This window comes from Cervus canadensis, chromosome 7 (assembly GCF_019320065.1).
Source record: "Cervus canadensis isolate Bull #8, Minnesota chromosome 7, ASM1932006v1, whole genome shotgun sequence".
Taxonomy (NCBI): domain Eukaryota; kingdom Metazoa; phylum Chordata; class Mammalia; order Artiodactyla; family Cervidae; genus Cervus; species Cervus canadensis.
The window spans coordinates 73,219,205-73,235,139 of NC_057392.1; the positions used below are offsets into that span (position 1 = coordinate 73,219,205).

The 15,935-nt window shown below is 36.9% G+C and overlaps 1 protein-coding gene across 1 annotated transcript in view; it reads right to left on the bottom strand.

Moving 5' to 3' along the window:
• Positions 1-15,935, bottom strand: part of LOC122444958 (EGF-like and EMI domain-containing protein 1) — a 627,705-nt gene that overhangs the window by 103,383 nt on the left and 508,387 nt on the right. The window contains exons 7-9 of the mRNA XM_043473804.1: positions 6,144-6,263; positions 4,088-4,210; positions 430-567 (exon numbers count right to left, since the gene is read on the bottom strand). Coding sequence (XP_043329739.1) covers positions 430-567; positions 4,088-4,210; positions 6,144-6,263 — 381 coding nt within the window. The remainder of the gene's footprint in view (positions 1-429; positions 568-4,087; positions 4,211-6,143; positions 6,264-15,935) is intronic.

Sequence of the window (15,935 nt, forward strand, 5' to 3'; positions counted from 1 at the left end):
TTGGAATGTAGCTACCTGCCATGTCAAAGTTGAACATGTACCCAAATTAACACCAAGTTGAGAACCAATGAACATGATTAGCTTCTGCTTGAGGTGGAAAGAATTAGGATGGCAGCATTTGGTTTTTGAATTACAAATTACATTAGATGGTTAGATAAGCCTTGGAATATTTTCCAGAAATAAAACTGTTAAGTCACATATATCACTAATAAGTTTTAAATCTCCTTTAACTCAAAGTAAGTTTCTTGAAACACTATGATATCTTAGTAAATAAATATTTCTTTTACATTATCCAGTAGCCAAAGACACTGTTCATTTTACTTGTAGTTTGAGATTTGTGGCTACATTACAGCACCAAGTATTAGAGAAGAAAAGGCTAGATGAATCCAGGGCAACCTCTGAAGGAAGATAGCATCCACCATACATTACCTATGCATGTTTTCTCATCTGAATCGAGCCGGTATCCATGGTTACAGGAGCATCGGGGCCCACCAACTGCATGTTCACAGTGATGGGAACAACCACCATTGTTCTTTTCACAGCTATTGACAATTTCCAATTCAACCCCTTTCCAAAACAAGCAAAGGGAGGATTATTAGCATAACAACAGAGAAATATGAATACATGGCAATAATGGGTACACTCTCTCTCTGTTGGGAAGAGGACAAACTTTATTGGAAATTTGTAAACACTCTGAGCATATAAAAGTTTGAGAACTATTAAGCATTGTACATATCTGACACTGAAGTGAAGTGTGAGTTGTTCAATCATGTTCAACTCTTCGTGACCCCATGGACTGAGCCCTCTAAGGCTCTGCTGTCCACGGAATTCTCCAGGCAAGAATACTGGGTAGCCATTCCCTTCTTCAGGGGATCTTCCCAACCCAGGGGTTGAACCTGGTCTCCTGCATTGCAGGTGGATTATTTACCATCTAAGCCACCAGGGAAGCCCTGTACATATTTATATCATATCAAAATAATAATAAACCTATAAATAATATTAAAATGACAAGGTAATACAGAAAGGTAATGAGTCCACCAGTGGTTATTAAAACACATCTTAAAGGATACTTCCCTATGGCAATTTTTGGTATTTTCAGAGTGTAAATATATATGTGTGTGTGTGTGTGTGTGTGTGTGTATTGAATCAATGATCAGAAAGCAAATAGTTTGCCAGTTGACATATCTGTTCTCAAACTAATGGTATGTTAATATGTGCCCCTTTCCTAGGCTGTGAGCACTGTTAAAACTGTATGGAACAAAATAATGGGACAAAAGTATGAACACAAAACCTGTGAGTTAGCTGATTATATGTAACTCGCATCATGTTTATAGCTATGATGTATATAAGAGTCATTTTGTATATAAACATCCTATTAATGCAAACACCAATTTGCTGATTGTGGTACATGCCACTAATTTGGGGCATTAGAGGGGACATCCACCTCAATATACAGATGCCAACTTTCCTGAGCACACAGGTATTATAATCAATCATTTTCTAAGTGAGAAAGTGAAAAATAAAAGCATGCTTTGAATCATTGTGAAAAATACAGAATTAGATACTCTGCTATTTTCACCATTGGTCTCTATCGTTCTTCACTTGTGTTGCTTGGACACACCACTAATGAGAGTGACTACCTTGGTTCATTTCCTTTCATTTTTACCTCCTGAATCCTTTGAGAGGAGAAAGATGGGCAAGAACAGAACAAAGGCACTCAGGATTGTGGCATTCTTTGAGAACCTATATTACCGTTCACACTGCTGAGGTATCTGCTATTTTTCTTGTATGGTTACAGTACAGAAATCATACTCCCGGATCCCAGCATCCTGTCTAGGGTAGGCAGCAGCCTTACATATCCCAGAGCAGCCAGGACATATCTCTGCCTTTGTGCTCATCGCTCTGTGCCTTCATCATCTTGTATCACCCAGCTCATAACAGATGTTCAAAAATAGGTTTTGAATGACTGAATAAACAAAAGAAGGATTATGCTAATCAATTTATTGTTGAAAATAAGAATGCCTTTGGGTTTAGAAACAGCTAGTTTAGGGCTGAGCTAAATGAGAAAGCTAAAGGAAAGATTGAAATAATTAAGGGAACTGATATTTTTCACAATATGTTAACATATACTCTTTAGGGAGACATATTTCAAATTTTGGCTCTGATTCTTGTTTTTCTCCTGTGATCAATGCGGCTCTAAGATTGCTGGAGATAATTTACTTTAAATATAAATGGCATTATTATAACCTCACAAAACCTATATGAGGCTAAAACAAGTTCATACTCACCTATAACTTACCACCAGAAGTAAATGTTTTTGATATGGATGATACAGTTAAACTATAGTTCTTAAAAATATGCTTTAAAAAGTTTAAAAACTGATCCTTGTGGTTTCTCATAGCAAACAATCATTATTTGCTCAATATATTAAATATGCATTAAATGTATATGGAATTTAAGTTTTCATTATATATTTCCTGGTAGTTGTAGAAAGTTTTATTTAACCATGCTGGATCTGGAAGTTTTAAATTTCTAACCACAAGATAGTGATAGTTCATTCACAGAGCACATTGAGGATTCAACATTTATGCTATTCAGTATTTTGAGAACTTCTGAAAAGAAATGACATAGGTACAAAATATCATTGTCTTAGGAAAAATTTAAAACAATATTTGCCTAAAATAGGCTGCTATATGAAGAACACATAATTTATTGTTAAATATGACCACGTTCTGAAAACACTTACTCCACCTACAAGTTTTGAAACATTCATTTTCACCAAGAAAGTTTAGTATGTCAGTTAGTAAATATTGAGGTCTGGTGAGAGCCACACAAAGAACTTAGCCAAATATTCACATAAGGGAAATAAATGTAAATATACATTCAACCAAATGAATTCAACTCTAGGGCAAATTGCTTTCCCAAGTAAATTCTACGAAAGCTTGAACCTCACGATTCATTAGCAATAATGGCCCCTTCTTTCATGATAACTGAGAATGCACCAGTCTGATTGCAGGAGTTTTTATTTCAGGCATCTGTAAAATGTCCTCATCTCCTAAACCTCTGACCACATTAAAAAGCCAAAATATTAATAGTATAGAAAAACCCCTCGACATTTCTCTCTGCCTGAAAGAACTCCTTGGGGCACCAAGAGAAAGACTCACTTTGGAAAAAGTTATATCCTAACTAGTTAATTCTTCCCTTCCATTTTATTTAGTTTGCTCTTTAAAAGATAAATATCACTGCAGCAAAACTGCCCTGTCTTTAAGCAGTAGAAACAAACCAACAGAGCTTATGGCCATATTGGCAACCCAGGCATTAAATAAATGTAGAGCTTTATGCAGTGGAGGAGAATGAAGAAGTTAGTGACCTTAAGACTGTCTCTTCATGAGAGAGCTTAGATAAGAACACTAGCTGATTTATTCTGTTTGTCACTATCTTTATTCTTCTTCATGATCAAAGCTGATCAAGAGATGTATGATGTATACAAATACATAACAAAGTTAAAAGGATAATATATTTGGAGCTTAGAGACACTAGTTCAAGTCCTAGTTCAGTCACTGACTAATTTTGTATCATTGAACTTTGGGCTTTGGCCCTGATAGGAGAGAACTGGGAAGGGCACCGTTGGAGCTGAGATCAGAAACCACACGTGGTACTACCATCTAGGGCTGCCCCTCACCCTGCTGGTTCTTTTGTTCTTTCTGGCTCCTTTTCCCTGAGTTTTGCACTGGAGTTATTAGTGTCCAATAAATATTGCAGGACAGAGGTGGTGATGGATGACAGACTCCTCACAAAGGAGACCCATGGGTCCAAGAGAGCCCCAATCCAGAAGACCTGAGACTTAGTCCTTGTGGTCTACAAAGAGGATCATGATGCTGACCACATTCTGTGGACTCTGGGCTCCTATTTCATCGAATTGAAATGAGGGGGTTGGCCTTCTAAGCTCCCACTCCCACCCTATTCCAGTGGAAAACATTCTAAGGAGCTCTTACTTTGGCAAGTTATTCAGCACAATCCTTTTATTACTCTTGCTTAATACTTGTAAAATGCCACACATTCCTGGGCTGTGATCACTGTCACTTACTGTAACACTGTTTTCCATCAGCTCCCAGCTCAAAACCAGGGTGGCAGGCACAAGTGAAGGATCCCACTGTGTTCACACAACGATGGCTGCAGGGAGCAAGCCTTTCAGCACACTCGTTTATGTCTGCAGAAAGAGATGCACAGGAGCTGTGTCTTTGAAGGTGGAATTAAGACTTATTTACAAACTATAAACATGAACGAAAGCATCCCCTCCCCTTCAACCCCTAACAACAATGCCAACAAACATAACAGTAAAATATCACACAGGCTCCATATTTGCAAATAAACCAACGTAAAATGACAAGAACTCTGCGGCAGGTCTCACTCATGTTCTTAAACACTTTTTTCTATTAGAACCTACTTCTTATTGTTGTTTAGTCGCTCAGTTGTGTCCAACTCTTTGTGATCTCATGGACTATAGTCTGCCAGGCTCCTCTGTCCATGGGATTTGCCAGGCAAGAATACTGGAGTAGGTTGCCATTTCCTTCTCTAAGGGATCTTCTCAACCAGGGACTGAACCCACATGGCCTGCATTGGCACGTGGATATTCTGTACCGCTGAGCCACCTGGGAAGCCCCATGAGAAACCATTGCTATCTATTAATTTGAAGAAAGAGAAAACAAACAAAAATAGACCTTTTCTATCCTCTAACAATACAGACAGAACACTTTAATTTGTCATTGTGAATATATATCACATTCTTAACCAAAATTGGTATCTCTTAAGACAGTACAAGTGGCCCCACACAATGCAGATTTGGAGTCTTCTTAACTAGCAATCCATAGTACATGTTCCACATATGATTGTCACAGTGCCATTTAAAACCTGGTGCCCTCTCTTTCTCGATACCAATAAACAAGTCTATTCAGTATAACATCATTTTGTGGCCCAGGTAGTTTATGCTCCCCTTACTCCACCCCTGCCTTAAATGGATAGGTTTCATCATCATTTTCCCAAATAGAACTTCCCCCTTATATTGTCCTGCATGTCACTCCTATCAGAACTCTTAATTTAAGAGAAATGCTCATCTTTCTAAGGTATTACAAAACTCTAAGTAGGCAGTAACTTTGGGGACAGTCTTTTTAGGAATAACGCACCAGATATCAAAATAAAAATTTGAAAAAGATATTCTATAAATTATGGCTATATATATTTCTCAATTTTCCACAGGTATTTAATAAGATCCTAGTTCGTGCCACATACAGAGCAAGGTAGGTTCTACGTAAACAGAGGACCAAGGCAGAAATGTTCTCTGTCAGAAAAGTATGTTTAACAATCCACAGAAAGTTTTATCTTATTTTTGGCTTCAAGAAAAAAAAAAAAAAACTAACTTAACACTAATCGTTATGTATAATTTTTTTTCAATTTCTCAAAGCATTTATCAGTCACATTAGTCAGGAAAACATTTTGTATTTTCTTAATTAACCCCAATAAACTGTTTTTCATTTCATGGAAATGTCGTGATAAAAAATGAAGGATTCTGTGATTTCTCAGAAGTTCTTAAAACAAAGACAGTCCCACAGGAATGACTTCATTTATCAGTTCTGGTCATGAAGTAATTTATCACTTTCATCTTTGAATTGAAGTATGTCTGTTTTGCTATGTCTAGGAAATGGAAATATGTAACCTTGTATTTCTAGAGTTTCTTTCTCTTTGGTTTTAATTATTCCAAACTTCTGAGAACACTCATTTGCACATACTTGATTTTCAAAGGTTAGCCCCACCTTCTGTAGCCTATAATAAAAAACTCCCTGTGCAATTATGGAAGGTTTTGAAATATTAATTTTGAAATTCACTTCAGAATGAAAAACAGAAAACAAAAAGAATTAATTCTGAAAGTACACCAGATTATTTTTTGTAACTAAAAATTGCACTGAGCTTTTGTATTGAATAGTATCACAAAAAATACCTTTCAGAATGATCAAATAAGAATATAAGTGTTTCTTTTTAAGCATAAATGAAAACACCTTTCTCCTAGCTGTTCTGACTATTCAAAACTGAATTACCACAAAATTGCAAACAATTACCCAATTAATCCATCAGCTTCAACTTCTTACCTGCACAGGCCTTTTTGTCTTCAGACAGTTGGTACCCTGGGTGACAGGCACACCTGGCCATGCCATTCTCGCTCTGACAGATGTGGGCACATCCATTCCCACCCGTGCAGGGGTCCATCTCTAGAAGCAATTAAGCAGTGATAGTTTGCAATTCATTAACTGTAGAAAAATGTGCAGAGCAGAAGTGTAGAGAAAGATACAAGAGAACTGGACCAGAGGGCTTCTCACGTTAGGGTGATAAGCCCTTTGGAAAGTCTTTCCCACTTTCAGATGACACTCATCCAACAAAACGTTCCCCATTTTCTGATCTGAACTCCAAAATCTGAACAAATCTAAACGTGAATCAAGGTCAAGGAACTGGCTAATTTTACTCTTTTTAAAAGTTTATCCGCTGTGCTCTTGTTCCCAAAGTTAAGTAGAGTGAGCAGGAAATCCTCCACACACCTTTGCATTTTTTTCTCCTTCTCTCCCCACTTATTTTATTCATTTGCACAGCAGTTATCCTCATATAAACCTTTCACCTCCTCTCGATTTCCTCTGCCTTGGAATAAGCAACCACGGTGTGAAGAAAAGGCCAACTGGAGTAAAATGGAAGAGTCTTAGCTACAGCTACCATGGAGATGGAATAAAGACGTTCACATCCCAGTGAAATTAGTCAGTGACCTCCTTCTGACCTCCTCCTCTTACTTGCTCTTTTCTTAGTCTCAGTCATATTCTTTGGAAGTCCAAAGTAATGTAAAGCCACACATCCTATCCAGATTACCTCCACACAGAGCTTATTTGTTGAATTCACGAGTTAAGTGATCCTGGTCTAAATATGAGAAACAGCCTTGTCTACATTATAAGCTGCTGGGGTGGGAATTTCTACTCTTGCATGCTCCCCTTTCCTTTTTTAAAATAATGCACAGAATATTAAAAAAAAAACAATGAATAAAGCTACCTTGTCCCCACATTTACCCAGTTTCATGCAACCACTATCATACATAAATGCTTACATGCTTTCATTACTTTCTTGCAAACCATTTCAGATTTTATGAAAATATAAGTGATACAAACATCTTCTATCTATCTATCACAGATACAACACACATTGTTCTGCTTCTTGCTTTTATGTAGGGGGAGACTGAATTAAATCTGTAGATCAATTTGGGGGAATATTGTCATTTGAACAATATTGGGTTATCTGATCCATGAACACGAGATGTTTTTCCATTTATTTTAGGATCTAACTTATTTTACCAATGTTTTATAGTTTTCATTACATAATTTTTGCACTTCTTTTGTTAAATATGTTCCTATGTATTTTATCGTATTCAATGCTATGGTAACTAGAATCATTTGTTAATTTTACTTCCAGATATTTTAGTTGCAAGTGTATAGAAATCCAATTGATATTTTACATTTTGATCTTTTACCATGTAACTTAGCTGGATTTCCTTATTATTCTAATAGCTTTTATTTTTTAAGGTGTGTTCCTTAAAAATTTCTGTTTCAAGATCCTGTCATTGCAAAGAAAGATATTTTACTTCTTTCCTAATCTGGATGCCTTCTATTTTCATGCTTTTTTGCTTTGGCTATAATGTCCAGTACAATGCTGAATAGAAGTGGTATGAACAGATATCCTTGCCTCATTCCTGATTAGAGGGGGGAAGCTTTCAGCATTTCACTATTAAGTAAATATTAGCTGTGTGTTTCTCATAGAGTCCATTTATTGGTTGAGGAAGTTCTCTTCTATTTCTAGTTTGGTGAATTCTTTTATCATGAAAGGGAATTAAATTTTGTCAATTTTTTTTTTTTTTCAACCTGCATCTATTGAGATGATAAGGTTGGTTTTAATATGGTATATTTTAAAATACATAATTTTTAGATGTTGAACCCATCTTGATTTCCTGAGATAAATCTGATTTGATCATAGTGTATAGTTCCTTTTATGTGTTGTTGGATTTGGTTTACTAGTATTTTGCTGAGGATTTTTACATCTACAAGCAAACAAGATTTTAGTCTGGTCTTTTTTTGTGAAATTTGTGATTTTGGTATCAGAGTAATACTGGCTTCATGGAATGAGCTTGGGATTATTCTCTCCTCTTATATATTTTGGGACAACACTTTTCAACTGATGAAAACAACTCAGAATCCTATACCGAGCAAAATTACCCTGCAGGAATGAAGGAGAAACCAAGACATTCCCACATGATGGAAAACTAAGAGAATTTATCTCTAGCAGACTATTCTAAAATTATGTCATTTTTTTTCTAAATAGAAAGGAAATGCTTTTTAAAGAAAGGAATAGTGGAGCACCAAGAAAAAAAGAAAGAACAACAGCATAAGAAAGAAAGAGTAAGACTAGGAAAAATATGGATATATACATATATATACAAAATATTATATATGCATTATATATATGATATATACAGAAACATATATAAATACAATAAACTTTACTTTCCCTCATGAATCTCCTAAATTATACTTAATAACTGAATAAAACATAACATTGTCTAACATGGTTCTAAATGTACATAGAATAGTTAAACAATTATATAGGAATGGAAAAGAGCAGAGAGAAAGTAGTTAAGGTGTCATACTTCACTTGAACTGGTAAAAATGATACTACTGGTAAATAGTTATACACAATATAATACCTGACAACCAGGAAAAAACTAGGTAAAGATATACATTCAGGGGAATACGTGTAAATCTATGGCTGATTCATATCAATGTATGACAAAACCCACTGGAAAAAAAAAATAAAATAAAATAAAATATTAGTTGACCAACAACAACAAGAAAATAAAAATAAAAGCTGAAGAGAAAAAAAAACTTATGAATAAAGGGAAATGGAATTCTAAAAAAGTGTTATAGTAGTGTATAGGAAGACATGAAAATACTCGGAAAAATTTAATAAAACAGAAATAATAAACAGAAAAAAAAATGTCAAACAAGTTGTGTCATTACATGACTACATTCATGTAATGACTTACTACACCAATTAAAAGGCCCAGTTTTGAAGAATGACTTAGAAAACATGACCTAACTATATGCTGTCTACATGAAACTCACTCTGAAAATAATGATATAGGCTGGTAAAAAGTAAAAGGATGGAAAAATGCATATCATACAAACACTGATCAAAAGAAAGCAGGAATGGCACCATTAATATCAGATAAAGTAGATTTCAGTGCAAAGAAAATTACCAGAGACAGACACATTATATAATAATAAAAAAATACTAAAAAGGGCCAATTCACCAAGAAGACATAACAATCCTAAATGTAGGGATTCCTGGGTGGCAGAGTGGTAAAGAATCTGCCTGCCAATGCAGGAGATGCAAGAGACAAAGGTTCGATCCCCGAATTGGGAAGATCCCCTGGAGGAAGAAATGCCAAACCATTCCAGTATTCTTGCCTCAAAGGTTCCATGGACAGGGGGGCCTGGTTGGCTACAGTCCACGGGGCCCCAAAATGTTAGACATGACTGTACGTGCATGTATAGGCACACATATGCACCAAACAATAATACTGCAAAATGTGGAGAGCAAAAGCTGATAGAAATGAAGGAGAAATTAACAAATTCACAATTTTGGTTGTAGTCTTTATCTCTACCCTTTCACCTATTAAGAACAGAACAACCAGAAAGAAAATCATCAAGAAAAGCCACTACCAACCCATAAGACCCAGTTGACACTTACAAAACACTACATTCAACAACAGCAGGATATACATTCTTGTCAAGTGCCTCCAGAACACTAAACAAAAGATATTTTATTTGTGATCCATAGGCTGTAAAAAATCTCAATGGAAAATAAAAATCGTCAAGTTGAATAAAAATAAAAATTCAATACCAAAAATTTGAGGACACAATTAAAACAATGCTGAGAGGGAGAGAGAGGGAGAGATTTGTGGTACTAAATCCACTGGAAATGATCTCAAATCAATAATCTAAGCTTCCACTTCAAGAACTCAGAATAAGAAGAGCAAAATAAATCCAAATCAAGTAGAATGAAGAAACTGTAAAAATGAGGTCAGAAAGCAAAAAAATTAAAAACAAAAAAATAGATAATATTATTGAAACAAAGAGTTGGTTCTTAGATCAACAAAGTTGACGATGGTGACTGACAAAGAAAGTAAAAATACAAATTACCACTGTTCGGAATGAAACAGGATATTACTATAAACCCTGATGACATCAAAAGTATAGTAAGACACTACTACAAACAACTGTGCTGAATTTGACAACTTGGATGAAATGGGCTAATTCCTTAAAAGAAATGCAAACAATCACAATTCAATCACATGAAACAGAGAATGTATAAAGCTCTATAAATCTGAAAAAAATTAATTCATAATTTAAACATTCCCCAAAGAGAAATTTTCCAGCCTAGATAATTTCACTGAATAATCCTACCAAACTTTTAAGGAAGAACTAACATCAATTCTAAAATTTCTTCTAGAAAATAGAAGAAATACTTTTTAACTTATCTATTTTATGAAGCTAGTATTATTCTGACACCAAAGCCCAGCAAAGACTTTCTATTTCTAAAAAAGAAAAAGAAAATACTATAGACCAATATCACTCATCAATACAGATGCAAAAAATCCTTCACAAAATTTTAGCAAATAGAATCCAGCAATATATACACACAAATTACACAGACCAAGGAGGGTTTATTGCAGCATAAACAGCTGGTGCAAATATTTAAAATCAATGTAATTCTTCATATTTACAGAATAAAGAAATTCACATGATCATATTAATTAATGTAAAAAATTTGACATAATTCAATAGGGAAAACCACTAGACCATTACGGTATGACTAAATCAAATCCCTTATACAGTGGAAGTGAGAAATAGGTTTAAGGGACTAGATCTGATAGACAGAGTGCCTGATGAACTATGGATGGAGGTTCGTGACACTGTACAGGATATAGGGATTAAGACCATCCCCATGGAAAAGAAATGCAAAAAAGCAAAATGACTGTCTGAAGAGGCCTTACAAATAGCTGTGAAAAGAAGAGAAGCGAAAGGCAAAGGGGGAAAGGAAAGATATTCCCATCTGAAGGCAGAGTTCCAAAGAGTAGAAAGGAGAGATTTAAAAAAAGGCTTCCTCGGTGATCAATGCAAAGAAATAGAGGAAAACAACAGAATGGGACAGACTAGAGATCTCTTCAAGAAAATTAGAGACACCAAGGGAACATTTCATGCAAAGTTGGGCTCTATAAAGGACAGAAATGGTATGGACCTAACAGAAGCAGAAGATATTAAGAAGAGGTGGCAAAAATACATAGAAGAACTGTACAAAAAAGATCTTCACGACCCAGATAATCACGATGGTGTGATCACTCACCTAGATCCAGACATCCTGGGATGGGAAGTCAAGTGGGCCTTAGAAAGCATCACTACGAACAAAGCTAGTGGAGGTGATGGAATTCCAGTTGAGCTATTTAAAATCCTGAAAGATGATGCTGTGAAAGTGCTGCTCTCAATATGCCAGCAAATATGGAAAACTCAGCAGTGGCCACAGGACTGGAAAAGGTCAGTTTTCATTCCAATTCCAAAGAAACGCAATGCCAAAGAATGCTCAAACTACCACACAATTGCACTTGTCTCACATGCTAGTAAAGAAATGCTCATAATTCTCCAAGCCAGGCTTTGGCAATACATGAACCATGAACTTCCAGATGTTCAAGGTGGTTTTAGAAAAGGCAGAGGAACTAGAGATCAAATTGCCATCATCCGCTCAGTTCAGTTCAGTCTCTCAGTCCTGTCCGACTCTTTTCGACCTCATGAATCGCAGCACACCAGGCCTCCCTGTCCATCACCAACTCCCAGGGTTTACTGCAAACTCATGTCCATTGAGTCGGTGATGCCATCCAGCCTTCTCATCCTCTGTCATCCCCTTCTCCTCCTGCCCCCAGCCCCTCCCAGCATCAGGGTCTTTTCCAATGAGTCAACTCTTTGCATGAGGTGGCCAAAGTACTGGAGTTTCAGCTTCAGCATTAGGATGGGCTGGTTGGATCTCCTAGAAGTCCAAGGGACTCTCAAGAGTCTTCTCCAACACCACAGTTCAAAAGCATCAATTGTTCGGTGCTCAGTTTTCTTCACAGTTCAACTCTCACATCCATACATGACCACTGCAAAAACCATAGCCTTGGCTAGACGGACCTTTGTTGGCAAAGTAATGTCTCTACTTTTTAATATGCTATCTAGGTTGGTCATAACTTTCCTGCTAAGGAGTAAGTGTCTTTTAATTTCATGGCTGCAATCACCATATGCAGTGATTTTGGAGTCCCAAAAAACAAAGTCTGACACTGTTTCCACTGTTTCCCCATCTATTTCCCATGAAGTGATGGGACCAGATGCCATGATCGTAGTTTTCTGAATGTTGAGCTTTAAGCCAACCTTTTCACTCTCCTCTTTCACTTTCTTCAAGAGACTTTTTTTCTGGAACTCTCTTGCTTTTTCAATGATCCAGCGGATATTGGCAATTTGATCTCTGGTTCCTCTGCCTTTTCTAAAACCAGCTGAACATCTGGAAGTTCACGGTTCACGTATTGCTGAAGCCTGGCTTGGAGAATTTTAAGCATTACTTTACTAGCATGTGGGATGAGTGCAATTGTGTGGTAGTTTCCATCCACTGGATCATCCAGAAAGCAAGAGAGTTACAGAAAAAAAAAATCTATTTCTGCTTTATTGACTATGTCAAAGCCTTTGACTATATGGAATACAGTAAATTGTGGAAAATTCTGAAAGAGATGGGAATACCAGACCACCTGACCTGTCTCTTGAGAAACCTTTATGCAGGTCAGGAAGCAACAGTTAGAAATGGACATGGAACAACAGACTGGTTCCAAATAGGAAAAGGAGTACCTCAAGGCTGTATATTGTCACCCTACTTATTTAACTTATATGCAGAGTATATCATATGAAATGCTGGGCTGGAAGAAGCACAAGTTGGAATCAAGATTGCCGGGAGAAATATCAGTAACCTCAGATATGCAGATGACACCACCCATATGGCAGAAAGTGGAGAGGAACTAAAAAGCCTCTTGATGAAAGTGAAGGAGGAGAGTGAAAAGGTTGGCTTAAAGCTCAACATTCAGAAAACTAAGATCATGGCATCTGGTCCCATCACTTCATGGGAAATAGATGGGGAAACAGTGGAAACAGTGTCAGACTTTATTTATTTGGGCTTCAAAATCACTGCAGATGGTGATTGCAGCCATGAAATTAAAAGACGCTTACTCCTTGGAAGAAAAGTTATGACCAACCTAGACAGCATATTAAAAAGTAGAGACAGTACTTTGTCAACAAAAGTCCGTCTAGTCAAGGCTATGGTTTTTCCAGTGGTCATGTATGGATGTGAGAGTTGGACTGTGAAGAAAGCTGAGCACCGAAGAATTGATGCTTTTGAACTGAGGTGTTGGAGAAGGCTCTTGAGAGTCCCTTGGACTTCTAGGAGATCCAACCAGTCCATCCTAAATGAGATCAGTCCTGGGTGTTCATTGGAAGGACTGATGTTGAAGCTGAAACTCCAGTACTTTGGCCATCTCATGCGAAGAGTTGACTCATTGGAAAAGACTCTGATTTGGGAAGGATTGGAGACAGGAGGAGAAGGGGACGACAGAGGATGAGATGGCTGGATGGCATCACCCACTCGATGCACACAGGTTTGGGTAGACTCTGGGATTTGGTGATGGACAGGGAGGCTGCGATTCATGGAGTCGCAAGGAGTCAGACACGACTGAGCAACTGAACTGAACTGAACACAATATTCATGACAAAAAGAAAATGGGAGCAGTGAGAACTTTCTCAACCTAATAAAAAGCATATACAAGAAACCAATAAGCATATACAAGAAACCTATAACTAACATTATGCTTAATCATACTGAATTATTCCCCCCAGACATTAGGAACAACACAGAAATGCTTACTCTCATTGCCAGATGCAACATAGTGCTACCATAGCTCACGCAATCAGGCAAGAAGAGGAAATAAAAGGATCATAGATCAGATAGAAAGAAATAAACTATTCCTATTTGCATATTACATGATTTTAAAATCATGCGTGAAAATCCTAAGGAATCTACAAACTCTCAGAACTAAACAGTGAGTTCAGCAAGGTAGCAGCATACAAGGTACGCAGATAATGATAAATTGCATTAACATATACTATTAATGAACACATGGACAGTGAAATTAAAAAGGCAAAACATCTGCAATTACCCAGTTACAGGACACATTCTATATCTTTGAATATATTATATAACAATTCTTTGAAGGCAAGGACTTGACTTTATACCTTGGTATCCTCATACATTGAGAATCTATATAGAAGGCATTGCATAAACTGTGGTTTGTTGGAAAGAGGATACAGTTATCAGAAATTTGGTTTCAAGTATAGGTCTGTCAGTTGCTGGAAAATTGAAGGACACAACAGATACACGATGGTAGACTCTAGATGCATTCAAGGAAATAGGACCATGCTCTTGCCCTCCTGGACTGTTCATTCTGCTGGGTGAGGTAGAGAGTGTATGAGTAAATCAGTAAGAAAAATCATCACAGATTATTGCAAGTGCTGTGAAGGAAATAAATAGGATGCTGTGAGAGACAGTAGCTTAAGAGGAGAGCCTTGACCCGAAAAGAGAATTTGGGGCAGAGGTCTCAAACACTGAGGTAGGGAAGGCATAGCATGTTATTGTCATTGTTCCGTCCTTAAGTAGTGTTCAACTCTTCGTGACCCCATGGACTGCAGTGTGCCAGACTTCCCTGTCCTTCACTATGTCTTGGAGTTGGCTCAAACTCATGTCCAATGAGTAGGTGATGCTATTCAACCATTTCATCCTCTGTCACCCCCTTCTCCTCCTGATCTCAGTCTTGCCCAGCATCAGGATCTTTTCCAATGAGTTGGCTCTTCACATCAGGTGACCAAAGTATTGGAGTTTCAGCTTCTGCATCAGTCCTTCCAATGAATATTCAGGGTGGATTTCCTTTAGGACTGACTGGTTTGATGATCTCCTTGCAGTTCAAGGGACTTTCAAGAGTCTTCTCCAGAACCACAATTCAGAAGCACCAATTCTTCAGTGCTCAGCCACTTTTATAGTCCAAGTCTCACATTCATACATGACTACTGGAAAACCAAAGCTGTGACTATACAGACCTTGGTTGGCAAAGTTATTTCTCTGCTTTTAATACACTGTCTAGGTTTGTCACAGCTGCCATAAGGAAGCCTGTGGCTGCACATGCAGTTCACAGGAAAGATTCGGGAATTAACTAAGGTCAGTAGGAAGGCACTGAAGAGTTTAAGTGGATAAGTGGCAGGGTCAATAGTAAAATTTCCAGGTCTTCTGAATCTTGCTTCAATAATCATTTTCTCTTTATTGAGATGGTTAAAATATGTGTATTTTATTAAGAAAATACATTACAAAATGGTAGCTGTGAAGCCACATAGGATAAAATCTTTCACTGACTTTGCAATTTTAAAATCTCTCAGTATCTTGCATTCTTATGAACAGTTAAGGCATTTCAAATTCCAAAGAAATTGCTGTTTCCTTTTTACTTTCTGTGTAACTTGAAGAACATAAATAAGAAGGTAATTTGGATGTATGAGTTGGCATGGATTTCACTAAATATGTTAGTTTAAGAGCAGTTTAAAATAATACATTGCAATTTATCTTGAACAGCTCAAATTCTGGCTGGAAATCATTTTAAGGGTTTGATTATTAGTCAAAATTTTGGAAAATGCTTAAGTAAAAAAAAAAGCAATTATCTTATTTTATGTATTCCAGTACAG